This window comes from Sus scrofa, chromosome 8 (genome assembly GCF_000003025.6).
Source record: "Sus scrofa isolate TJ Tabasco breed Duroc chromosome 8, Sscrofa11.1, whole genome shotgun sequence".
NCBI lineage: Eukaryota > Metazoa > Chordata > Mammalia > Artiodactyla > Suidae > Sus > Sus scrofa.
The window spans coordinates 104385389-104412310 of NC_010450.4; the positions used below are offsets into that span (position 1 = coordinate 104385389).

At 39.1% G+C, this 26922-nt stretch overlaps 1 protein-coding gene across 6 annotated transcripts in view; it reads left to right on the forward strand.

Moving 5' to 3' along the window:
• The window catches only part of PDE5A (phosphodiesterase 5A), a 150098-nt gene that overhangs the window by 114531 nt on the left and 8645 nt on the right, over positions 1-26922 (forward strand). For all 6 annotated transcript variants that reach the window (XM_021101648.1, XM_021101652.1, XM_021101650.1 and 3 more), the window contains 6 exons: positions 605-699; positions 10252-10339; positions 14675-14775; positions 16813-16890; positions 18839-18902; positions 26627-26701. In XM_021101648.1, the coding sequence (XP_020957307.1) occupies positions 605-699; positions 10252-10339; positions 14675-14775; positions 16813-16890; positions 18839-18902; positions 26627-26701 (501 nt within the window). The remainder of the gene's footprint in view (positions 1-604; positions 700-10251; positions 10340-14674; positions 14776-16812; positions 16891-18838; positions 18903-26626; positions 26702-26922) is intronic.

Genomic DNA, 26922 nt, shown 5'->3' on the forward strand with positions numbered 1-26922 from the left:
AACAATTACTTAAAGTTTATTTGGATTATTCTTCATATATGTAGATAATTAAGAATTTAAAATATTGACTGTATAGGTGAACATATTACTGATTGTTGGAGGCATTGGTCCTTTTTCTGTTGATAATAGTAATCTTTTTTTTTTTTTTGGTGTTTTTTGTCCTTTTAGGGCTGCACCCGAGGCATATGGAGGTTCCCAGGCTAGGGGTTGAATTAGAGCTATAGCTGCCGGCCTACACCACAGCCACAACAATGCCAGAACCGAGCCGAGCCTCGTTTGCATCCTGCACCACAGCTCACCGCAACGCTGGATCCTTAACCCCCTGAGCAAGGCCAGGGATCAAACCCACGTCCTCATGAATACCAGTTGTGTTTGTTAGCCACTGAGCCACAATGGGAACTCCCAATAACAGTAATCCTATTGTGAAGACAAAGCACAACCAATTTCTTGGAGAATTGGATCCTAGAGTGAGTCCTTTGTGAGTAGAAAGCAGCACGTATGTAAAGCACTGAAGGAAACAAACATGCTTGGCAAAGAGGTCGTATAATGCACTTTACCAAACTGTCCTTTCTCTTTCTTCCCCCCACTGTCTTTGGTGGAGCAGAGGAGGCTGACTGACCTGGAGATCCTCGCACTGCTAATTGCTGCCTTAAGCCACGATTTGGATCACCGTGGTGTGAATAACTCTTACATACAGCGGTAAGGCATTTGCTCCAGCAAAGAAGAAATATTTCTTGTAAATTGTAGGGCTGTCTTTTTAAAAGCAAAAGCCACAGCAAAAACTTGATGGTACAAAATTTCAGTTGGTCAAGGTCCCATCACCTACTCTGGGAAAGGGAAAAAATAATGCAAGTCCAGTATCATGTTGTTAACATTTCTGGCCTGAGGTTCAAAAACTATGTACGTGGAGAACCTTATTTCATTAGGTAATTACCAAGAGTTTTGCTTCAGTTTATGTACACCCAGCTTAAGAGCCTCATTGGAAAACTATTAAGACTAGTTCAAAAGAGGCAGAATTTCACCCTGGAATAAAAGATAGTATTTGAAAAGTGCTTACTTAGCTTGATGATCTTAGGTCCTTAGGAAGTGCTGCCTAGAAAGAGGCTTTTGGCTTTAGCAAAGGCAGCAGAGCACAGTGTTGGGGAGTTTGGGCTCTGCAGTCAGACTTGGATTCAGATCCGCCCCTGCCGCAGAGTTTCCTGCATGACCGCAGCCTGGGCCTTCATCTCTCCACACCGCGGTTTCCTGATTTGTAAAGTCAGATAACAGCATTCCTGCCTCACAGGGCCGATGTAAGTTAAGTTTTAAGAGATAACACACATCACTACCAGGTAGTATGCCTGCTACATATTTAAGTGTTAAATAAATCTCAGCAGCAGATGCTAGTGCTAGTCCTCTTGGCCAGCATTTGCACTGACTTTGAGAGTAAGATGCTAACTCTTCAGACAAGTTTTTCAGGCTCCCTTATGGTCCATGCTTCAGGAACATGTGCACTGACAAATGAGATAATAAAGATGACTTCACATTTCATCAGATTTTTGAGCCATTGTGACACTTTTATTTTCTTGCAGCAAGTTAGTGGAAAGGCCTACATTTTCATGGTGAAATCTCTTACTACTGAGCACTTTTTAAAGTATGCAAGTGATTCAACTAATGCCTAGTTCTCTCTAGGAAATTCCAGATGTCTGGTATCTTGAGGGAATTTCAGAAAGCTCTCTAATCACATTCCCTTTATCTAAATACAGTAAACGGAAAACTTCATGTAAAAAGAATTATAGCGATGTAGCAGCCGTGTCCTCTGCTGACCTTTGATGAGAAAAGATAGCAAGCTGTTGCCTGACTGTCAGAGGCCAGCTGTTTCCTCTTTAAAATCTAATGTTTTAGAGAACTGACTGGGTGACATGTTGTCCCCTGTGCTCTGTCATGTGGTTGTGCTCCTGAGCCTCACAGTGACACCAGAGTAATTATGAAAGGGAACAACGACATGAAAAGAGTCATGGCGCGGAGTCAAGCACATCCTAAAGATCAGAGCCGGCCTGCTGCTTTCTCTTCCTGCCTCAGCACTGAACGTCATCTTTCCAGGATATGCATTATTAGCATATGGATTGCTCCAAGATGCCATATAACCCTGCTTTGGAGTGAAAAAAAAAAAAAAACTCAGCTATTTTTTCCTTTGTTTATTTAAAAATAATTACCCAGAAAAACATCTGGAGAAACGTCATCTTCCCTCTTCAAAAAAAAAAAAAAGTCCTGGGAAAAAGTCACACTGCAGAATCTTGCTTTCACATATACCACAAAGCAGACTTCCACCAAGTAATAATAACTTAAAAAGAAAAATCAAAGGCGTTTCAGAGATATTTATTTTTTTCCTACATCCCTGTGGTTTGAACAGAGGAAGCCAAGAATTTCCCAGGGATGTTTCTCTTTTACTTTGCTTAGTGATAAGCGAGTAATACCTCAAGTAGGATTTTCTTAACCAAGGGATTCTTGGGAGACTAAGAGTCCCAGAAACATTTCCATATAAAGAAGTAACTTCTGGAGTTCCCTGGTGGCTTAGCAAGTTAAGGCTCTGGCGTGGTTACTTCTGTGGCTCAGGTTCAGCCCCTGGCTCGGGAACTTCTGCATGCCATGTGCACGGCCCCCTCAAAAAAGAAAACTACTAAAAAGATGTCTGTGTCCAGACCATCAGAAATTCAAGTACTTTATAAGGAAAAAGCAGTTTTTAAAAGGCACAGAAATAAAAGGAATACATAGGAAAGAGGAAAAAGCCCTCATGTGGTAGTTAAAGTTAGAAACGAAACTTCTCCAGTCACTCATTCTTAAACATCTCTTCAGTAAATTAATTTGAAGTAAGATATTCCTTGTTTAGGAGACTGTACTTTGATTCATGGTCTAATTCTTTGATTCCTTCCTGGCTTAGGGAGACTGCCATAACGAGCGGCACTGCTGGCAGGCCAATGAGATATTTAGTTCACTGCTTGTGCTTTCTTCTGCTGCATGGGTGGATGGAGGAAAGAGTGGTTTCAGATAGATACTGAATTAATTATTCTTTTAAAAACAGGCTGTCATGGGAACAAAATGACTTAAGTACAGACATCTGCTTACATAGAGAGATTTCCCACGTTAGGCCTGCAGTCAATATAAGAGGACTGTTGTAGATGCATTTATTTGGTTAGATTAGGACTAGCATTTTAGAAATATATACATAGTGAAATTATCCTACATTTTTGGCCTGTGGGATAATGTGCATGTACTGCGGCCTGGCACTTTGCTAGGTAGAAAGAGAACTATTAAAAAAAAAAAATGTGGTTCCTGTTATCCAGGGATTTTCATAGTCTGATGAAACAACAGTGATTCATGTAAGAAAGTGGAAGTCCTGTGTTGTTTAATAATGTGGGCAGTAATATTCAGTGGAGAAGGAGATTGGTCATGATCAGCACAGTCCATCTTTACTGTTAATGAAGGAAGTGAGACTTAAACTGGATCTTTGAGAGTGGGGATTTGGAGAGGAAAAAGCATGAAGTTACTCTAGAAACACCACGAGGTAGACATTTCATGGAATGGAGATGGTGGCTAGCCTGACTAGTCAGAAGGCTCCCTGGCAAGGGCTGAAAAGTGAGAGGTTGAACAAGTAGAAGTTAGAAGACCCTTCCAAGGGAGAGCTAGAAAACGAAGCAGTGCATCTTATATTTGATATAGTGAAGAGACAAGGAGCCGTTGCAGTGGATGATGGAGACATTGTTTAGGAGACAAGTCTGAAAGTAAGGTACAAGGAATCTCAATAATCAGAACCCCAGAGTTCAGCCAGAAAACTGTCACAGGAAGGCAAGTGTATGTGAGCATCACATATTGGCTAAAGGGAGGAAGAGACTGAAAGAGAAAATTGTTTAAATTTAATACCAAACAGCTAGTTACAGGCATGAAGGAAGGGGAAAAATCATGACCCCAGGTCCAAGATATTGGAACAGTGATAGTGCCGTTGATCGCAGTGAAAGAACTAAGAAGTATGTATGCATGTGTGTGTCTTTGGGGAGGGAGAATGGAGGGGAGAGGAGTTTGGGCAATGAAGAAAAAATAATACATTGTATGGTGGTTAAAAGAGGTAAAATGAGAAGATCCCATCGTGGCACAGCAGAAACGAATCTTCCTAGGAACCACGGGGTTGCAGGATCAATCCCTGGCCTCGCTCAGTGGATTAAGGATCCGGTGTTGCCATGAGCTGTGGTGTAGGCCAAAGATGTGTCTCAGATCCTGCATTGCTGTGGCTGTGGCGTAGGCCGGCAGCTGTAGCTCTGATTAGACCCCTGAGCCTGGGAACCTCCATATGCCGCCAGTGGGAGGCCCTAAAAAGCAAAAAAAAAAAAAAAAAAAAAAAGAGAGAGAGAGAGGTAAAATGACCAAATGTGTTTTGTTTGTTTTGTTTTTTCCAAGACTAGAGATTCATCAAAATCAGAATAAAAGAATTTCCTGGTAACCACAATCAGAACATCCTGCCCCGTGGTCCACTCTGCTCAATGAAAGAGGAACCAGGGTCATGAATGGGCGCAGTGGTAATAGAGGGTCAGCAGGCTCTGAGAGACTTAAAAGGGCAATAAAGACTGCAGGAATCCCAATGTGTGAGGTTCAGACTGAGTAGAGTCTGTTTCAACCAGGAATGAGATCACCCCTGGTAAGGTCGGAGAGCTTGGGAGATTGGAGATCTGAATGTGAATAAAGTGCAAGTTCATCTAGTCCTAATGTCTGTAGCTAATAATAATAGTAATGATAATAATAGAAGCTAACACTTAACATAGCTTTTATCATGTGGCATTTGAAACTCCTTCTAGCACTTAATATACATGAGTTCAGTTGGCTCTTAAACCACCATGTAGATGATGTGATGGTTATGGGGCCTGGATACAAATTCGAATTCCTGACTCCTCCTCTCACCATGTGACCTTGGGCAAGTCATTTAGCCTCCCTCCCAATATTTCCTTCTCTGTATAGTAGAATCATGACAGTACCTGTCTCACAGTGTTTCTTAGATGGATTAAGGGTATGAATGGATGCAAAGTGCTTGGAACAGGACCTGGCACAGATAACCCCATTGGTTTTAGCTGTTCTCACAGAGAGATGCTGTTAAGGACAGATGCAAGTTCAAGATCTTGCTTTGTCCCAGGGAGGAGCAGGGAGGAGCAGAGACTGCCTGGTGGCATCTAGGAGCTGTAGAACAAAGAAAGGAGTGTCTATTGTTGATGTGAAAAAAGATAGCAGAGTCAAGGAGGTCCAAGAACTGGGGTCACAAGGCCAAAAGAATCATCAACTTGAATGTCTGTGATCATGGAGAAGAGGAAGTAAAATAACCCCTGACTGATAAAAGGCAATAGAGATGATTTACAGAGAAATTGTGAAGTTAAGAATTAAATGGGTTGACCTGGGGCTGCAAAGAGGAGCTAAGAGATTTGTGCCCAGAGCAATATATATGGATGAGAAGCCAGATTAAAGATGGTTGTTGGAGTCAGTGATAAAGGAAGACTGTGCTGGGTGACTGTGTTTATCTCATGGAACTTTCATATTCTATTGATTTCTAAGGCTCTGTATTTCTGGGACATTGGTCTTGTTTCTGCACCAGCATCCTGATTGGCACTCTCAGAGAGCTGGACCAACAACGGCAGAACAAGAGTAGTTGCAGGGAGGGCGTGCTAGTCCATTTGCTGCTCCCAACATCAGTGGGGGCATAAAATTGCAGTAGCAGAACTTTACTAGGTCCTTGTGACATCACCTCAAATAAAGAGGCAAACAGAGCCTTGTGATTGAATGAGTAAAAAATAACAGGATATAGGCTACTTTGGTTTCTGTGAATATCTTTTTTCCAATAAATAAGTTTAATTTATTTATTACTGTAGGTGTACAACAATCATCACAACCCAATTTTTATAGCATTTCCATCCCAAACCCTCAGTGCGTCCCTCCACCCCTGCAACCTGTCTCATTTAGAAACCATAAGTTTTTCAAAGTCTGTGAGTCAGTGTCTGTTCTGCAAAGAAGTTCACTGTGTCTTTTTTTTAGATTTCACATGTAAGTGACAGCATTTGATGTTGGTGTCTCATTGTCTGACTGACTTCACTTAGCATGATAATTTATAGGTCCATCAATTTTGTTGCAAGTGCCATTATTTCTTTCCTTTTAATGGCTGAGTAATATTCCATTGTGTATATGTACCACATCTTCTTTATCCACTCCTCTGTCAATGGACATTTAGGTTGGTTCCATGTCTTGACTATTGTATATAGTGCTGCAATGAACACTGGATCATGGGTCATGGTTTTCTCTGGATAGATGCCCAGGAGTGAGATTGCTGGATCAAATGGTTGTTCTATTTTTAGTTTCCTCAGGAATCTCCATACTGTGTTCCGTAGTGGTTGCACCAACTTACATTCCCTCTAACAGTATAATAAGGTTCCTTTTTCTCCACACCCTCTCTAGCACTTATTGTTTGTAGACTTTTTGATGATGGCCATTCTGGCTGGTGTAAAGTAGTACCTCATAGTGGTTTTGGATTTGCATGTCTTTAATAATTAGTGGTGTTGAACATCTTTTCATGTGTTTATTGGCCATCTGTATGTATTCTTTGGAGAATAGTCTGTTTAAATCTTCTGCCCATTTTTTGATGGGGTTGTTTGGTTTTTTGGTATTGAGCTGTGGGAGGTGTTTATGAATATCTTTGTAAACAGGAAATTTGGGGCATTTATCACCCTTTCATTGATTCATAAATCCATCTTTTTAGAATATAGGTAAAGGCAAACACATAACTTGAATTCATCTATCTCACAAGCGAAGAATTTTCTCTCATGTCAAACAGTCCTTTCTGCATTGTCGAAAATTGTAATGTGCCTTTGAAGTTTTAAACGTGTTTGTGTTACATCTGCATAATCACATTTCTAGCCCAGCTTCTAACCATGTCAATGAGTGGCTTCTGTGTGTGGAGGGCAGTGGGTCATGAGCCATGGTCATGTGGTGAAGAGGACGTGTGTGAAGCCTGGCTCTGCCATTTATGTTGATCGTGAACAAGCTAGATAATCTCTCTGAACTTTTGGTCATCTAAAAAGAAACTGCTGAAATGCCAGTTTTAGAGAGGGCTCAGCCTGGGTCACCCTGGAGGCCCAGCCTCAGACAAAAGCTGGAGTGTACATCTCTTATTGTGCTTGTGATCCCAGGGAGCAGGAATGCAGACGTGGGTGTGAGAAGCAGAGAACGAAAAGCCAAGAGAAGGGTAGAGTATCCAGCTTCCACCCATTCAGGCAGCTGGTGTTCATTCAGCCAGGTGGTTTTTTGTTTTTGTCTTTTTGTATTTTAAAGGCTGCACCTGTGGCATATGGAGGTTCCCAGGCTAGGGGTCTAATTGGAGCTGCAGCTGCCAGCCTACGCCAGAGCCACAGCAATGCCAGATCCGAGCCAGGTCTGCAACCTACACCACAGCTCACGGCAACGCCGGATCCTTAACCCACTGAGTGAGGCCAGAGATTGAACCCGCAACCTCATGGTTCCTAGTCAGATTCATTAGCCACTGAGCCACGATGGGAGCCCCCAGGTCAGGTGTTTTTGAGACGTATTAGGACATGAGGCCCAAAACTTTTCACCAACAGGGACAGGAGGGGGAGGGACAGCTTACCTCAAACCTCTGTGCACCATTGGTCACCAGCGACCTCACACTCTAGGCTGAACAAGCATGAGTGCAGAGAGCATTCCTGTGGGTGGAAGTGAGAGGTGTTCCCCTGGGCCAAGATGAGGTACCTTCTGATGGGTTCCTTATGCAGTCTGCTAAAGCATGCAGGAAGCTGGACCTCCATCGCTGGCTGAAGTATGAGAGGGGACTGAGGATTTTGATGTGGTGAGCTGATGTGTCGCATACAGGATTATTGTAAAAATTAAATATCAGCTACTGTGCATAGTGCCTGACATGTTATAGGCTCTCAGTAAACAGTATTAGCTTTCATCCGGGAAAACAAATCTACCAAACACAAGAGGTTTATAGTCTAACAGAGAGTAGACTTCTAAACACCTAACACCTGGCCAGATAAAACTGATATTAAACTAATATTGTATATGCTTGGATTTCTTATATAAATGAAAATGACATACTCTTAGAAGCTTTTCCTTTTCTAAGTGAAGAGAATGAGGAAGGCTGCAGTTATATTGAAGCTGACTTCAGCACATCTAGTCTGAATGATGAGAAAATGCTGCTGACAGGAGTTACCATTGCAGCTCAGCAGGTTAAGAACCTGACATAGTGTTCGTGAGGATTTTGGTCTCGCTCAGTGGGTGAAGGATCCAGTGTTGCCACAAGCTGTGGGGTAGGTCCCAGATGTGGCTTAGATCCCGAGAGGCTGCGGCTGTGGCTAGGCTGGCAGCTGCAGCTCGGATTCGACCTGTAGCCCTGAGTCAAATCAGAGCTTCCACATGCTGCAGGTGTGGGCCTGAAAAAGAAAGAAGAAAGAAAATGCTGTTGTCAAAACACATGGCAGAGTTTGGAAGGGAGATCATTGATTCTGTTTAAGCCAGACCCTCGGTTATTCCAGGCCATTTCCCTCCATCATCTCATCTGCCCCTGTGGCTTGGATTTCTAAGCACATCTCCCTCTCTAGAGTGGACCTCAGTACTGACATTCATACCCACTTGGTTGTACCTCAGGCACCTTAAAATCACTAGATCCTGCACTGGGATCATCATCTTCCCCTCCTTCATCCCCTAATCACCTTCCCCCTTTTCTCCCATGTCAGTAGATGACCAGGAAGAAGCCTAGTCCTGTGCTTCCCCCTTCATCTCCCCCATCCCCACTCGTTCACAACGTCAGGATGCACTCCAACTCCTAACTAATCCTAAGCAGCTCTCACATAATCTGCTTGTCTTTGTTTGGGATTCTACCCAGGCTGTCTCTTGCCGAGGTTACCAGGACAGTTCCCAGTAGTCTCCATGCATCTCCAGTCTGGATTCCAGCAAGTTTATCTTTCTTACAAACCTCATTTTAGTCCATCCATTGTCTTCTTACTGTCCAGTGATAAGCACAGTATCTGGCCCATTGTGTAACTCACTAAATATGGAAGGAGCAAAGAAGACCAGCAGGCAGAAATAACTCTGGGAAACGTTACAACAGTAGTGGAACATGCAGTTTGGGAATCAGCAATACTGTGGTGGATTACACTTTATTAATTTAAGAGTAGATGAGATGACCCATTCTCTTATATGTTTTTGTTTTCCCTTAAGCTTCTCTCACCCTGCACATCCCCCCCTCCCTGGGGTTATACTTCTTTAGCCTTGGGTAGCTTCCCTGTCTTCAACAAATTAAATGCCAAGGAAAATAATGACTCATGTATAAAGGAATAACAAATCAGTTGTATTATCTAACACTTGTTTTGTGCTTTATAGTTTATAAACCCGTTCTATAAATTCAAGAAACAGAGACATTTAGGAACCGTAACTTTTTCTGTTTCTTTTAAAAGAAGAAATAGTGAACACTGTGCTTTTTTCACATGTGAAGACCGGTCACGAGAAATAGGAAGTGGAGGACTCCGTTTGTCATGATAAGGGACTGTTAAATATAACAAATTCGCTATAATATTCCTCCCGTTCACTACTCTCAGCCAAAGAGTCTCTCCTCTTTTCCCCAAGCTCAGTATAGAGCACAACCACGATGTTCCCCTGGTCCCAAACGGGGAACATTTTCTGACCCAGCTGTCTCCTCCTTTCTCCAAAGTGCAGGGACCATCCCTCTTTTCCTGGCCTCTCTTCACCCACACCTCAGCCCATTCCATCTTAGTCAGCTCTTTTCTCATATACAGGTACCCATCAGGATGCTGACCTTCAGCCTGACTTCAGAGGAAAGGCTTGCATGGAATTTGTTTCATATTTTAAATTAATTGCAGTTTCGAAATTGAAAAATAGTGACACATCTATTTCAGAGATTTTTTTTCGTGTGTAGAGAAAAATCTTTTGAGTTTATTCCTTCTATTTGAATATTAAAACCAATGAAATTATTTATACTCCACACCAGCAGCAGTTACATGGATACTTGAGAACAGTTTGACTCTTTATATGTATTTCCCAGAGATCACCTCACTCTTTTTAGCAAGAAGAGAGGAAATTGATAGATAATTTTTTAGGAAGTAGCCTCTTTTTCAGTTAACCTGTAAAGGAGAAATTGATAAACTGATATATTGGGGAAAGTGATACTTTTTTAAACCTTTTTTCTTTCTTCAACGCACTGTTTTTCAGAAGTGAACACCCACTAGCTCAGCTCTATTGCCACTCAATCATGGAGCATCATCATTTTGACCAGTGCCTGATGATTCTTAATAGTCCTGTAAGTACCTAATTTATGGTTGTGGAATTTTAGAAGAGCTTTATAAATTCAGTTTTATTTTTAAGTTTTGGATTTATTCCCAGCATCATAAATTCTTGAGCATGCTTGATTCCTTTTTGGGTAAGAAAGGCAAAGCCAAAACATTGGAGATCTTCACAGCCTCACTTTTCTAGAAACCAAAACTAAATGTTGCCTGATAAGGGAAACTTGGTTACTCACCTCTACTTGGTTATTAGAAACAAATAAAACAGCTATTTTATGGCTCTTAGTTAATTCTGTTTTTATTTTTGTTTTTGTCCAGTGTTGCTCTCAGAAGTTTACTTTGACGGGGCGATACCTTTTCCTCTTTTTATTGAAACTTCTGACCTCTCATATACATTTTCATTAAGGAATAAAGCTAATCAACAATTTAGCTAAATGAATATCTTTCACTGTGAGAAAGCATATGATATGCTATGCTACACATATTTATTTTAAGGAAAATAAGGTTAAAGTGATATACACGAAAATGTTCACAATGGTCATCTTTGTCTAGTTAAATTATTAATAGTCTTTCTATTTTCTTATTTTATTTGTTCATTATTCACTTTCTCCATTATATACATGCATTACCTTTTTAATAAGAAGTGAAAGTTATAACAATTACGTTGAATAAGCATCATGCATGGTATATAGTCTTAAAAGCAATTTTACCTCTGTTTCTTTACATTTGCCCATTGGGGCTAGTTCTGAGCCGTAGAGGAAAGCTCACAAGGCTCATAACTTTTCTGGTCACTCTTCCGTAAGTAAAAGCCCTCTAGTGAACTTGAGGTCCCAAAATATAGCATACAGTTCTCAATTTAGAAACCAAAATTTCCAGTGCTGAATCCAGATCTTGGACTTGATTTAATGTTTCAGGTTCTCCCCTCACTGCCCTGGTTGGTTCTTTCATCCCTACCTTGTGTTGCTTCTTTCATCCCTAACTCCTTCACTTCTCCCAAACTCCCACATAATTTCTTACTCCTCTGGATATGGAGAATAGGAAGGGAGAGAAGAAAAGGGGCAAGAACATTCTCAACACACTGGTACTGTTATGAGTGGTGCTCTTGTGGCGTCTAGTAGGTATTTAAAACTAAGTTCTTTTCTTACGGGAATTCCGTGAACCTGGCCGGGGGTCTTAATGGTGGACTTTTCCCACTGATGTTCCCTTAATGCGAGTGATCGTCTCTGTCTAGGTGGTCACCTTATGACTCCGTCCTCAGCTCCTGGAAATCTGATTGTTGGCTTTCAGCTCCTTTCTGCTAAGGTTCTTTTGCTCTCTTTGTGGTCCTCTTGAACAAGACAGGACTTAAACTGACCCCCAGCCTCCAAAACTCAGAGAAGGCAGGCCATCCCATACCGAAGCAGCCTCTCCTTCACTGCTTGATCGAAGTGACTAGCCAGCCTGTGTCTTGCCTTTTAAGTTTTCCAGACAGGAGTCAGACACAAGTACACAATGGCCCTGTGCCATCCACCGAACTCCAGGAGACAGACGCTCTATTTTACTTGAGTGAAGGGGAGCACGATCGACCCCACCCCTCACTGAAGGTGAAGGGTTCAGACTTAAGTGGCCGCTTTTGGCACCTCATATTCTGCACATGCTCTAGAGTTCAGACTGTTTGCTACAGATGTGATTATTTAATATGAATTAGTTCATCTGTGAGTGGGAAATAAGAGAATGATATTAGAAAAATGTACAAGCTGTATTGTTTCATGCACACGTTCTCTTAGGTAAGGTGCCAGAATTACAGGAGTTGAATTTCAGCCTTTAGCAGGGAAGGAAAAAGCCCTCTGCTTGACTTCTGCATGTACAGCCCTTTCTGTTCTAACAATATTGAAAATGGGCGCTTGGCCCTGAGGTGCGCTCCCTCACCTTGACTCTTGGGAGGTTGATCTTCCTCCAGTGCCCCCCTTAAACAGCTCCATGGTCTCAGTGATCAGTTCCATCTGCATTGTCCCTGGGCCTCCACAAACCAGCATTTCCACTCAGCTGTTTTTGTGTTTCTTAAATACCCTCAGAGGCAGCCTCTAGACTTGCTAACCTGGCCTGTCCAGTTACCTCCAGATGTGCCAATTCTTAATTTGGTTTGTGCTCTGGCTCTAAAGTTACATAGGCTTTGAGTGGCCTTCTCCACCAGTTTTTCCCATAAACCATGTTATTTTTAGTGTGTAGTTTTTCTGAACGGAGACATCTCAGGAATGTATATGTCAAGTTATAGCAAAAACATCTGTACATAGTTGGAGTTTGCTGTCTGCCCTTCAGCTCAAACGTCACTTTAATATACTATTTAGTTTTCTTGTTTTTTTTTTTTTTTTTTTTTTTTTTTTTTTTTCCTCACTGCGCCCATGGCATGCAGAAGTTCCCAGGCCAGAGATCAAACTACAGCCACAGCAGTGATCTGAACCATAGCAGTGACAGTGCTGGGTCCTCAACCCACTGAGCCGGGGAACCCCTTCATACTTAGTTTTTTTTTTTTTTTTCAACCACACCCTCAGCATGTGGAAGGTCTCAGGGCAGGGATCGAATTCAAGCCACAGCTGTGACCTAGACCAATGCTAAACCTTTAACCCACTGTGTTGGGCTGGGGAACCAGTGCCTCAGCAGTGACCTGAGCCACCACAGAGACAATGCTGGATCCTTAACCTGCTGCCCCACAGTGGGAACTCCCTGTTTAGTTTTAAAGAAAGAAAATATGTTAAGCTTTTTATAAAAAGCATATTTAACAGTACTCCTATCATAGCTACCTGTTACTAGGCAACATAAGTTATTATGTAATACTTAATATATAAGGAATCTGATTGTACATATGGCTGGCCTCACATTATAAGACCTATCTATATATTCTGTCTATGTAAGCACCAACATACAAGAATTTACAGCCTTTGCTTTTGGAAGGGAAAATTAAAATGTAATACCAAAGACGTTTCTACTTTTCCACTTAAAATAGTTTATCTTAAATAAAAGTATCAGAAACTACTTTCTGAATAGCTTTATTTCATGTAGAACCTAAAGTGATTTAGTCTTAAAAATGTTTCTTGTGTAATCGCAGATTCTTTAATTCGACATATGCCACAGTTTCAGCATCTAGTTATCCTCTAACCCGTGTTTGGCCCTGGCCCACCACACTCAGTAGTTTTCTTTCTTCAAAACATCCTTCGCCTCCAGATCCTATTCCTAGGCCTCTGGGTTTTTTCTCAGCCTTGAGGTTTAGGAAACACATCTGACTCAATTCACATATGTTGTTTGGAGTATATTCTGGGTACCAAAGGTGTATTTTACTCAGTTCAAGATTAGAGAGTCACTGTGACTTAAATTGCAGGCAAGAAATAAAAAATGGTTATATAGCAAAAACTTTATATAATTTTCACGTGGATTAGCCACTTTAAAAATCTTCTTTATAATGTTTCAACTCTTGCTTTCTTTATACCACCAATGAGCACACCATTGGCTCATGCCCTCACCCATCTATATCAGCAGCACGTTCCTAAGGAATACACACTGTTTTCAAGATTAAGATAAAATTATATAAATTTGCAACAAAAAGTATCACTGGATTTATTACAAAAACCCAGAGAAATTATTTTCAAAAATAATCAGCTGTCTAAAATTTAATCACTCTATTCTTCATGTCTATTAATATGGTTTTTGATTTTTCAAAGATTCACTTGCTGTCAGATTATAGCAGTTAACCTGCACAAAGGAAAAAGGTATATAGTTGTTAGATTTTTAGGCCTGGACTAAGGCTTAAGGAGTGGACGTTGGGAAAATATGCATATTTAGGCTAATGAACCATCATGAAGCTGTTTTTTGTTTTTCTTTCTTTTCTTTTCTTTTTTTTTTTTTTTTGTCTTTTTGCCATTTCTAGGACCGCTCCCGCGGCATATGGAGGTTCCCAGGCTAGGGGTCGAATCGGAGCTGTAGCCGCTGGCATACGCCAGAGCCACAGCAATGCGGGATCCGAGCCGCGTCTGCAACCTACACCACAGCTCACAACAACGCTGGATCCTTAACCCACTGAGCAAGGCCAGGGATGGAACCTGCAACCTCATGGTTCCTAGTCGGATTCGTTAACCACTGAGCCATGATGGGAACTCCAAAGCTGTTTTTTCCTACATGACAAGGAGGTGAGAGTGGGAGCATGGAGGGGAAACATTATTTCATGGTATTTACTCTATGTAAGCAGGTGTCCCCATCTTCCTTAGTTCAAGTACTAGATGTGTTTAAGAGATGTGACAATATTTTTTTAGATTTTGATTTTATTCTTGTCAGCAGCTTCTCCAGGTGGAGTGTTAATGATGGTTTTCTTTTTTGTGAAGGGCAATCAGATTCTCAGTGGCCTCTCCATTGAAGAATATAAGACCACGTTGAAAATAATCAAGCAAGCAATTTTAGCTACAGACCTAGCACTGTACATTAAGTAAGTTTTAAGAAATATCTTTTTTTTTTTTTTTTTTTGTCTTTTTAGGGCCACACCTACGGCATATGGAGGTTCCCAGTCTAGGAGTCGAATTGGAGATACAGGTGATGGCCTACACCACAGCAACTTGGGGTCCGAGCTGCATTTGTAACCTACACCACTGCTCATGGCAATACTAGATCCTTAACCCACTTCATGAGGTTAGGGATCGAACTTTCGTCCTCATTGATGCTAGTCAGATTCATTTCCACTGAGCCTTGATGGGAACTCCAAGAAATCTCTTGATAAATAGGTCTTAATGTGTTGTTTGAAACTTTAAACATTGCATTGTCTCAAACTTTAAAAACCCATATTGGGATATTTTTATAAGGACAAATGTCCTGGCAAAGCTATTTATCAAACTTTATAAAAGAAAAGCTTTTTTTTTTTTTCCAGCAAAGTTTATTCCTTTGGCTTATTTAATGCTAGAAATTATACAATACAGAGAATTTCTGATGCTTAACCACTGGTACATCTCTGAAGCTGTGTACACGGCAAATAACCATCTCAAGGTCACTGCAAGCTAAGGTGGCTGATCTAGAGATTATGTGGCCATTTGTTTCCTCCTTCCCTTCACTCCCCCAACTTATGACCATTTCACAATTCTCTTACATTGTCATCTAAGCCTGTGTGGGCAGAAAACGGAGCTGAATGCCAGACACGTAAATCTTGTGGTGTTTGTTTACTTGGATTTTGGTAGAAGAAGAGTCTTAATGCAGAACTTTAATGAAGTTAATGATTCAAAAGTTAAAGAATGCACTAGAGTGTATCAGTGCCCTGTGTGTATGTGTATGCATCTGCATAAATGAACCACCTTTCTAAAAGCAAGGAAGGAAAGACCTGGCTACATTTGGGCAAGCAGTTGTTTCCCACACATAAACTAAGATCTTTCCTGCATGTGTGGGAGTGAGTGAGGGGAAGCAGGCTGTCACACTCACAGGATTCCCCGGAACACACCTCTCTTCTCTCCCTCTCACATTATGCACATTATGGTTTTAGCCACTATCTAGAGAAGTAAAAACAAACAGGACAGGCACATGAAAACACATACCAGAGAGCCACTGCTGTACATCTAAAAGTAACAACACCTAAAAGTCTATTTCATTAGATTTTGGAACACTTTAATTAGAATAAAAAGAAAATACAGTAAATTTCAGTTTATTCAAGATGACTGTAGAATAAAGATTATTAAATTACTAAGAATTTGAAAAATACCTGTAACTACAAGGACTTCCCAACCTTTCCAGGCCATATGGGTCTCCCCTCTGAACCCTTTTGAAGCCTGTTTTCATTTTTGGTACTCAGTCACATATAGCCATTTTTGCTATGTAAGTTTATCTTATGTTTGTCTTGTGTCTTTGACTAGATTGTAAACACTGTGAAAAGAACTCATGTCTTAAAATTTCCCAAGATGCTTAACAGTGTGGGCTACATGGAGGTATTCATTCTACACTGAATGAGTATTTTTTTTTTTAATTAAAGTATGGTTGATTTATAATGTGCCAATTTATACACTGAATGAATATTAGTTTACATTTGGTCTTTCTTTGCTTCAGAAGCGCTTCACAACTTTATACTGATATAATTACTTTGAATATTTTTTACCCTATAACATAATATATATTAATGAGATACATGAACTTTAACTGAAACCATATACCAAAAACAAAATTTCTTAAATCATTCTTGGCATCAAATTTTTAACTCATATTGTTTCATTTTCTTAGAATCATGTTCAAGAATTAAAATTACCATTATATATGATCTATAGTTAGAAAAAGGTGAGACTTAATGTTTCAAGCGAAGAATATAGTGGAAGAGAGGAAAATGAGGTATTAAAGATTTTTAAATAATCATGTTTATGTTGGATTCTAAGATAAGGAAGAAACCATTAGAGATTTTCCCCCCCAAATTTTACTCCACAAGTCTTTGTAGACTAAAGAGATAAGAGCTGAGGGGACTCATCATAACCACCAAATATTTTTCTTTCTTTTCAAGGAGGAGAGGAGAATTCTTTGAGCTTATAAGAAAAAATCAATTCAATTTGGAAGATCCTCATCAAAAAGAGTTATTTTTGTAAGTAGGATTACTATCCTTAAAGCAGAAGTTTTGCTACCTAATTAATTTTGTTGCAGTTATTTGTTACAGTTTGATGATCTCAGAGGCTGTCAGAATTCTAAAGAATGTCATACAAAGGGCTGAATATGAATATTTACTTGACCTAAAAAAAGCATCCTAAAGATTATGAGAGTAAGAGGTGGCTGAGAAGTGTTTACTTCTCCTGCATGATGGCAGAGTAGCAATGTCAGAACTTCAGGGTTTCTGTTTCCCCTCACCGATACCCCCATCCCTCCCTTCCCGATGTAGAGACCATCTTTTGCTGCCTTTGCCGTGACAAGAACTGGATCAATAAAAAAGAGCAAAGTGTCAATAATAAAGAAAAGATAGACACAGCAATACTAAGGACTGTGCTCTATTACAATTTTGTAACCAACATTTCTTAAAATAGACTGATACTATTTCACATGCAAACAAAGATGCAAATTATAAGGGAACATTACACAAATGCCCAGATGTCTGTTCAGTAGAATCATGCTTCACTTACAGAGTCTCAACACGTTTTTCAGAACAGTGCTTTAGAAAAGTACAGACATGCCACTGTGATTCATGAACAGTTTCTCTCAATAACAAAGAAGAAAGCTGACCTCAGTTCCAAGTCTGTGCCACAGTTTTCACTGTTCCACTCACCCAACTTCTGACCTTAGAGAAGCACTCCAGACATGTAGCGCTCACTGGAGTCACCTCTTCCACTCTTCACTGTCCAGGTCGTAGTTAAGCTCATACAGGTGCACAGTCTTCTCTGAGGGAGGCAGTTTGTATTGGCAAATGTTACTGAAATCCTCATGATTAAAATATCTCTGGTGTACTCATTACTTGCAAGGGAGTTGGTACAAGAGGTAGACTATAGGCAGTAAGACATTTTCTTTGTGGCCTTGGATGGTTAGGGAGAATGTACCTATAGGGTGAGTTTGCCTAGAGCACCAGGTGATACAGTCCTTTACCTTGAGTGTTTCAATATGACACTGATGGCCTTTTTGCCTATTTCTTCAAACAAGTTAAAGGGACTAGATGGCACATAATTGGATCTGAAATTGGAAAACACTGTGCTAAAGACAGAAATATTTTCATGCAATAAATAAAGCACTGAGTCTGTGGAACCTTATCACTGACTCTAGAGTCCAGCATGGTTTTCATCTTCTCTACCAAGAGAAGGAATAAGAGTACTATCCTATCTTTTTCCTCTTTTTCTTCAGAAGATACTGTTCAGTAATTCAAAGGTTTTTCATATAGGGTCACTACACATGTTGAGTAAATTAGGATAACACACCATAGCTATTGCTGTCATAGGACCTTTATCAGTAGGATATCTGATGTTATCCTTTAATGGTTAATTATTGGCAATCAATGTGTTTTCATCATTCTGTCACTGATGATTGGAAGACCAGGATAAAAAAGTAGTAACAGGCAGTTTTTTGCCCAAAGGTTAATAATTTTTCTCCTTCCGCCAATCTGGAGCTAAATGAGTTTGAAGACAAATTCTAGTAGTTCACTGGGTATCCAAAAGAATGACACTGTGATATCACTGCATCAGTCCTGCTTCTGTATGGATTCTGTATCTGGTGTTTTTTTGTTTGTTTTTTCATTTTTTAATTGTATGACTGCACCTGCAACATACAGAAGATCCCAGGCAAGGGAGTGAATCCGAGCTGCAGCTGTGTCAACACCAGATCCTTTTACCCGCTTAGCTGGGCCAGGGAACAAATCGCCACAGTGAGCCCAGACACTGCAGTCAAGATTCTTAACCCACTATGTCAGAGCAGGAACTCCTGTCTCTTTAGTCTTGATAAACTGTCATCCCTGTAATTTAGAGGATTTTAATTTTTTTTATTAGTAACTATTTACCGAAGGTTTATATTCTCATGAAAGTAAACAGGAGTATTGGGCTTCTTTTTTCCTTTAACAGGGCAATGCTGATGACAGCTTGTGATCTTTCTGCAATTACAAAACCCTGGCCAGTTCAACAACGGGTATGTGCTTAGTGGGAATAAAAGTAATAATTAAAAAGTCTAAATAAGAAATATCTTTATTCTTTTTTTTAATTGAAGTATTGTTGATTTTACAGAGTTGTGTTAATTTCTTCTGTACAGAAAAGTGATTCAGTTATACATTTTTTATATTCTTTTCTGTTATGGTTTATCATAGAACACTGAATATAATTCTCTGTGATATACAGTAGGATCTTGTTGATTATCCCCTCTATATATTATAGCTTACATCTGCTAACCCCAATCTCCCTTTCCATTCCTCTCCCAAACCTTCCTTCTTGGCAACCACAAGTTTAGTCTCTGTGTCTGTGAGTCTATTTCTATTTTGTAGATAGGTTCATTTGTGCCATATTTTATATTCCACATACAAGTGATATCATATGGTATTTCTCTCTCTTTCTGACTTAATTCACTTAGTATGAGGATCTCTAGTTGCATCCATGATGCTATGAATGGCATTATTTCGCTCTTTTGTACAGCTGAATAGTATTCCATTGTATATATATACCACATCTTCTTTATTAGTTCATCTCATACAACTCAACAACAACAACAAAAAAATGAACAACTCAATCAAAAAGTAGGCAGAAGACCTAAATAGATAATTCTCCAAGAAGAAATACAGATGGACAACAGGTACATAAAAAAATGTTCAGCATCACTAATTGTTAGAGAAATACAAGTCCAAACTACAATGAGGTACCATCTTACACTGGTCAGAATGGCTATCATTAAAAGGTCTACAAATAATAAATGTTGGGGAGGTCGTGGAGAAAAGGGTATAATTCAAAAAGATACACGCACCCCTGTGTTCACAGCAGCACTATTCACAATAGCCAAGACATGAAAACCACTTAAATGTCTTTATTCTTAAATGTAGCTTTTGAAGTATTTGTGGAACTTTTCATCTAAATTTCAAATAGTATTAAAAGCATATAATTGCACATAAATAGGTTTTCTTTTTTCAAAGACTCGTTAACACTTAATACCTGTAAGCTATATTAAGAGAGCATCCACATTAACACAGCAAAAACCTAGCTGCCGATAAAGTTTAATTTCAGTACTACTTTTGACTCAATTGGGTTTTTTTTTTTTTTCTTTAGCACATTGTTTTAATAACCTTAAAAATTAGAAGAAGCAAATTTATTTTTTTTTCTACGGTTAGCCTACTAGGCTATAGCTCAACTCTAAATAGACATTAACAAGTACAACTTAAACATTTCTGGGGCTTATATAAGACATGTTGATATAAGATGTCAGGAAGGATCTAATCAGGGCCTGTGGCTGGGAGGCTAAAAATACATCCTCTCCCTAAATAAGTAACTGCCATAACATTTTGCCAGAGGCAGTAAAGGCCCTAAGCTCAAAAAAGGGGTAGGTAAACCTGCAATGATGTTTATATTGTTTTTATTTTTGAAGACTGCATTCTGAATCATAAATGTACTTACTACCTGAGATTATTGACAGTTGCTCTTGGTCATGGCTCTGGGCTGCATAGTCATGAAGCCCAGCAAAGACAGGCTCATCTCATGAAATACACGTTCTGGAGTTCCCGTGGTGGCGCAGTGGTTAATGAATCCAACTAGGAACCATGAGGTTGTGGGTTTGGTCCCTGGCCTCGCTCAGTGGGTTAAGGATCTGGCGTTGCCGTGAGCTGTGGTGTAGGTTGCAGACGTGGCTCAGATCCCGCGTTGCTGTGGCTCTGGCGTAGGCCGGAGGCTACAGCTCCGATTCGACCCCTAGCCTGGGAACCTCCATGTGCCGCGGGAGCGGCCCAAAGAAGTGGCAAAAAGACAAAAAAAAAAAAAAGAAATACACGTTCCAAGAAAACAAGATCAGAGATGCACTCTCCATGTGTCAAAGCTAACATGCCATAAGCACTCTAGGGATGTAGTCTTGACAGACCTTCCTGCTCCCTAATAAATAGGACTATATGCAAATTTCCCAATAGGAAAGAGAATGGCAGAGGAAAGAATTTGTCTTTTTATCTTTCTTCTGAATCAAACTCAAAAAAAAAGTTCAGCAGTGAAGTTGGGATCCAGACATTAAAAGCAACACCATAAAAACTGTACAATTAAAACAGAGCCTCCTCCCCTGCCCTCTTGCATCTCTCACAAGCGTCCTATCTTAATAATCTATCTCTTGCCTATCAAAAAACAAACAAAAAAAAAACAACAAAAAAGTTTAGGGGAGTTCCTGTTGTGGCTCAGTGGTAACAAACCCAACTAGTATCCATGAGGACACAGATGTAAAAATGTAAATGGCTTCGTTTAGTGGGTTAATGATCTAACATTGCCACAAGCTACAGTGTAGACAGCAGATGTGGCTTGGATCTGGCATCGCTATGGCTGTGGCATAGGCCAATGTGTGTAACTCTGCAGCTCCTATTTGACCCCTAGCCTAGGAACTTCCATATGCCACAAGTGTGGCCCTTAAAAAGCAAAATAAAACAAAACAAAAAACCAAAAAAAAAAAAAAAAAAAAGATTTCAAATAACTGGGGGAAAGATAGACTTTACTAAATAATGTTAGGATTGTTAGGATAATTTTCCTATCTTCCATAGCCAGATGGCAAAAGACAAAATTGGATCTATTCTGCATACTTAAATTCTAAATGGAGCACGGAGTTCAGTGTAGAGAATTAAACCACACAAGTACTAAGTAAAAAACATTTGTGGATTCTTTTATAACCAAGGAGAAAACTTCCCTAACTATGGCTTAATGAAACAATAGAGAAAAAGATTAACAGGAGTTCCTGTTGTGGCTCAGTGGTAACAAACTCAACCAGTATCCATGAAGATACAGGTTTGATCCCTGGCTTTGCTCAGGAGGTTAAGGATCTTGCACTGCCATGAGCTGTGGTGTAGGTCATGGCTCGGATCTGGCATGGCTGTGGTGTAAGCCAGCAGCTACAGCTCCAATTTGACCCCTAGCCTGGGAACGTCCATATGCCGCATGTTTGGCCCTAAAGAGAAAGAGGGGAAAAAAAAAGTTGCATCATTTGAAATTCTTTTCTCCCATTCTGTAAGTTGTCTTTTTGGTTTCTTTTTGGTTTCCTTTGCTGTGCAAAAGGTTGTCAGTTTGATTAGGTCCCACTGGTTTATTTTTGCTTTTATTTCTGATGCTTTCGGAGGCTGACCTGAGAAAATATTCATAAGGTGGATGTCAGAGAATGTTTTGCCTATGTTCTCTTCCAAAAGTTTGATGCTGTCTTGTCTTATATTTGAGTCTTTAAGCCCTTTTGAGTTTATTTTCGTGCATAGTGTGAGGGTATGTTCTAATTTCATTGATTAGCTTGCAGCTATTACAGAATGGGAGAAAATAGTTTCCAATGATGCAACTGACAAGGGCTTAATCTCTAGAATATGTAAGCACCTTATACAACTCAACAGCAAAAAAGCCAACAACCCAATTGAAAAATGGGCAAAAGACCTGAATAGACATTTTTCCAAGGAAGATACACAGATGGCCAACAAGTGCATGAAAAAATGCTGCACATCACTGATTATTAGAGAAATGCACATCAAAACTACCATGAGATACCACCTCCCATCAGTCAGAATGGCCATCATTAATAAGTTCACAAATAACAAGTGCTGGAGGGGGTGTGGAGAAAAGGGAACCCTCCTGCAGTGTTGGCAGGAAGGTAAACTGGTACAACCACTATAGAGAACAGTATGGAGGTACCTCAGAAATCTATACATAGAACTACCACATGATCCAGCAATCCCACTCTTGGGCATATATTGGAACAAAACTTTCCTTAAAAAAGACACATGCACCTGCATGTTCATTGCAGCTCTATTCACAATAGCCAAGATATGGAAAAAACCCAAATTTCCATCAACAGATGACTGGATTAGGAAGCTGTGGTATATAAACACAGTGGAATACTACTCTGCCATAAAAAAGAACGACATAATGCCATTTGCAGCACCATGCATGGAACTAGAGACTCTCATCCTGAGTGAAGTCAATCAGGAAGAGAAAGCCAAACACCATATTATATCATTCATATCTGGTATCTAATATACAGCACAAATGAACCTTTTCCACAGAAAAGAAAACCATGGACTTGGAGAATAGACTTGTGGTTGCCCGGGTGGAGGGGGAGGGAGTGGGAGGGATTGGGAGCTTGGGGTTTACAGATGCAAAGTATTGCTTTTGGAATGGATTTAACAATGAGATCCTGCCATGTAGCAACTGAGAACTATGTCTAGATACTTAAGACACAGCACGACAATGGGAGAAAAAATTATGTATACATGAATGTGTAACTGGTCCCCATGCTGTACAGCGGCGGCGGGGGAGGGTGTTGGGAGAAATAACGATTAAAAAAAAAAAAAGACTGATAAATTTTATTACACGAAAAAATTAAAAAGAAAAAGAAAAAATTAAATCTTTTTGCATGGCAAAGACACTATAAGTAAAGAAAGACAATGAGAAACAAGTAAAAATATTTGCAACTTTTATGTCTTAGATAGTTAATACCCCTAATATTAAAGGAGTTCTAAAAAATACAGAAGAAAAAGGCCAACAACATTGCAGGAAAATGGGCCTAAGATTTGAACAATAAGTTGATAGAAAAAAATGTAAATGGCTCTTATTCATTTGAAAAGGTGGGATGGATTGGGAACTCAGGGTTAGTAGATGCAGACTATATTGTCTTTGGAATGGATTAGCAATGAGATCCTGCTGTGTAGCACTGCGAACTATGTCTAGTCACTTATGATGGAGCATGATAATGTGAGAAAAAAGAATGTATACATGTATGTGTAACTGGGTCTCCATGCTGTACAGTAGAAAAAAAATAATGTAAATTAAAAAAAGGTTTATATAAGAAAAAAAAAGGTTCTCAGAATGTCAGATAAAAGGAAAGGTACAAATGAAAACAACACCGACACAAAAGAACTTGTACAGAATCTCATAACAGTGTTATTCCTAGTAGTTGGAAATAGAAACAATCCAACATTTCTCAATAGGAGGCTGGATAAATGAATCGTGTATTCCTTCACACAGTGGAATCCTGCTCAGCACTACTGCTGAGCACTGATACAGTAGCCATAACCATACAGTAAATGTAGTAGTTAGCTACTGGGATGCACCTCAATAACACTACACTGAGCAAAAGAAACTGGACACATAGAAGAATACATACTGCATGTCATTTGTGTGATGTTCTAGAAGAGGCACAACTAATTGATAGTGAAAAAATTAGGATAGTGTTTGAGTAAGGAGGGAGGAAAAAAGGAGTGGGGAGGGAGGAAAAAAGGTACAGGGATTCACTGGGAAGGGGCCTGAGGGCACCTTCTGGGGTGAGAGAAATACTCTTATTTTTTGGATGGGATGTGTGTTACATAGTTACATGCATTTGTCAATACACTGAACTGTATACCCATATCTAACAATTCACAGTATGTAAATTGTACCTCACTTGAAAAAAACACTGAGATACCATTTCTCAATTGTCCAATTGCAAACATCTAAAAGCTTTACAACATACTCTGTTGGGGAAGCTCTGGGAAAACAAGGAAAGCAAAATTCTGTAACTCTTTGGAAGTATATGAATACACATAGTCATTTACCATTACTTCTACCATTACTGGCAAGAATATAAAAGACATTTACACAGGCATTTTAGGGCTATTTGTAATAATAAAGACTGGAAATAACCCAAATGTTCATCAGTAGGGTATTGATTGAATAAATTGTAGTACATTCACATGATTAATTCTTTGCAAATGTTAAAAGAAATGAGGATTACCTTTATACTACTGTGGAGTGATTACAAAGATTTACTTCTAAGTAAAAAAGGTATTTATCTGAGAAGGGGGTGAAATATGAATATATGTACATATTTGCTTATATTTTAACCAGAAAACCAGAAGGATTAACCACAAAAAAAGTTAATTATTTCCCACATGGGGCAGGAGGGAATAGGAAAAGAATCAAAAGAACAGAAATATAAGCTAGAGTTGCTTGCATGTACTTATTTTGTGGATTTAATTAGGAACCATGTAAATTGTTTTTATAATTATAAAATACAAGTGAATCTTTAAAAAAAATCGCCAAACCTTGAAAGTGAAATGAAACAAAATCACACGGAGATTTTAGTTGCAAAACCACACTGAGAAGGACTATTTTATTCCAAGTCATATTAAAACAATAATTTGACCATATAACCTAGTGAGATGTACACTAACAATAAAAAGAACTACCAGAAAAGCCCTTAAAACTTCAGTAATTATTAATGGTGATTTTATATATTCGGTCACCATTGTGGGTGATGTGGCATAAAAGCAAATGAGAAATTATTTTAGTGTTGTTAAGAAGTAGGATTTTCAATGTGAGCAGAAAGATAAAGATCTAAGGTAGATAAGGTTTTTGTGTAGTCCTGAATTTGAAGAGGAAATATTGGATGAACTTAGGTGTATCTTAGTTCCATCCACTAAAAGGGTTTAAAAGTAAGATCACCCTGGTAGTAATGGACCAACCTAGTTACCCAGACTGGTTTCTAAGTACTTCAATTTAAAGGACTGAGAGCTCCAACAATGCCTGATTGCAGTTCCAAAGCAGGAAATGTACAAGATGCACCTAGAAGATCTTGTTATGGTAGAAAAGCAAGAAAGTTATCAGAGGCTGATAAAGTCATGTCTGAAGAACAAAGAAACCAACTTAGTAAGCTCTCAGCTGGCCAAAATGGAACAATGTAATAAGCATTAATACGGATAAAATACATTAAATATGTTTAAATATAAGAGTTCAAAATAATAATTGAACAGAACCTTCCATATTATCTTTGGTGGAGCTTGAGAACCACGTTATTTTTTAAATGGTAGTTAAAGTGGAGAAAATCAGATATTTATCTTGCTTTATTTTATACAGATTGTACTTTAGGATAACTAAATAATTTATGTGGGAAACTTTATTGTATTTCAGCTATAAAGGAAAAAGGAATGATTGCTTTGCATATCACCTTTTTGTAGCCACCTGAATTAATGAATGTAGGTAAAGATCATGAAGGGTTGCTAGTATCACAAAGAGAAGTAACCAGGCTTTCAGGCTTTCTGTCGCCCTTGAAAGAAGTAGATAGCACTGCCTATAAAGTAGCCATTGCAAAAAAATAAATAAATAAAAAAAATTAAATCTCAATCTAATCAAATGTCTAGATATCATTACTGGTTTATGGAAATACAAGATACAGAGAAACATTAAATTTCATCACAGGAATGCAGTGAGCAAAATCCAGACAGTGGGATACTGCAGGATAAACAACCCAGTTTATTCAGCAACAACCAAAATTTTAAAACTTTTTAAAATGAGAGATGATTAAAAGAACCCTAAAAGGCGTGTCAGTCAGTCTTAGTATGTGGACCTATGTGATCCTGGTATAACAGGTATTTAAATATCTCATTGATTATGCATACAGATAGACAAATGGGACTTTTTTCCCACTAACTGCTGAAGCTGAAATAACATATTGCTTTTTTCTGTAGAAGAAATAGAAGATCACAAACTCTGGGCTTTGTGCTTAGGTACACATTAAAATAGATAAAATATAATTTGTGTTACTCATTACTGCTTTATTCTAATTTTACTGATATGGTTGAAAGCTATGGATGTGGTAGATTTTATTATATCCATGCAAAGTCTGTTTTAAAGGATATGTTTTTAATTACCCAAACTTAAGCCTGTTATTGATTTTAGATAGCAGAACTTGTTGCAACTGAATTTTTTGACCAAGGAGACAGAGAGAGAAAAGAACTCAACATAGAGCCCACTGTAAGTATGAGACCTTGTTGGGAGGAATTATTCATATATGTTTTTTATTGCAGACTTTCTTTTCATGTTTTTATGAGCTATTAGGAACACAGTTTCTCATCATTTAAAAAAAGAGCTTTTTCTTACTAGAAGAATTATACATGTTTGTCACAGAAAATAAGCAAATTACAGAGGACAAAAAAGACTGAGTCATACTGTACCTATTTTTTGTAATTTGCTTT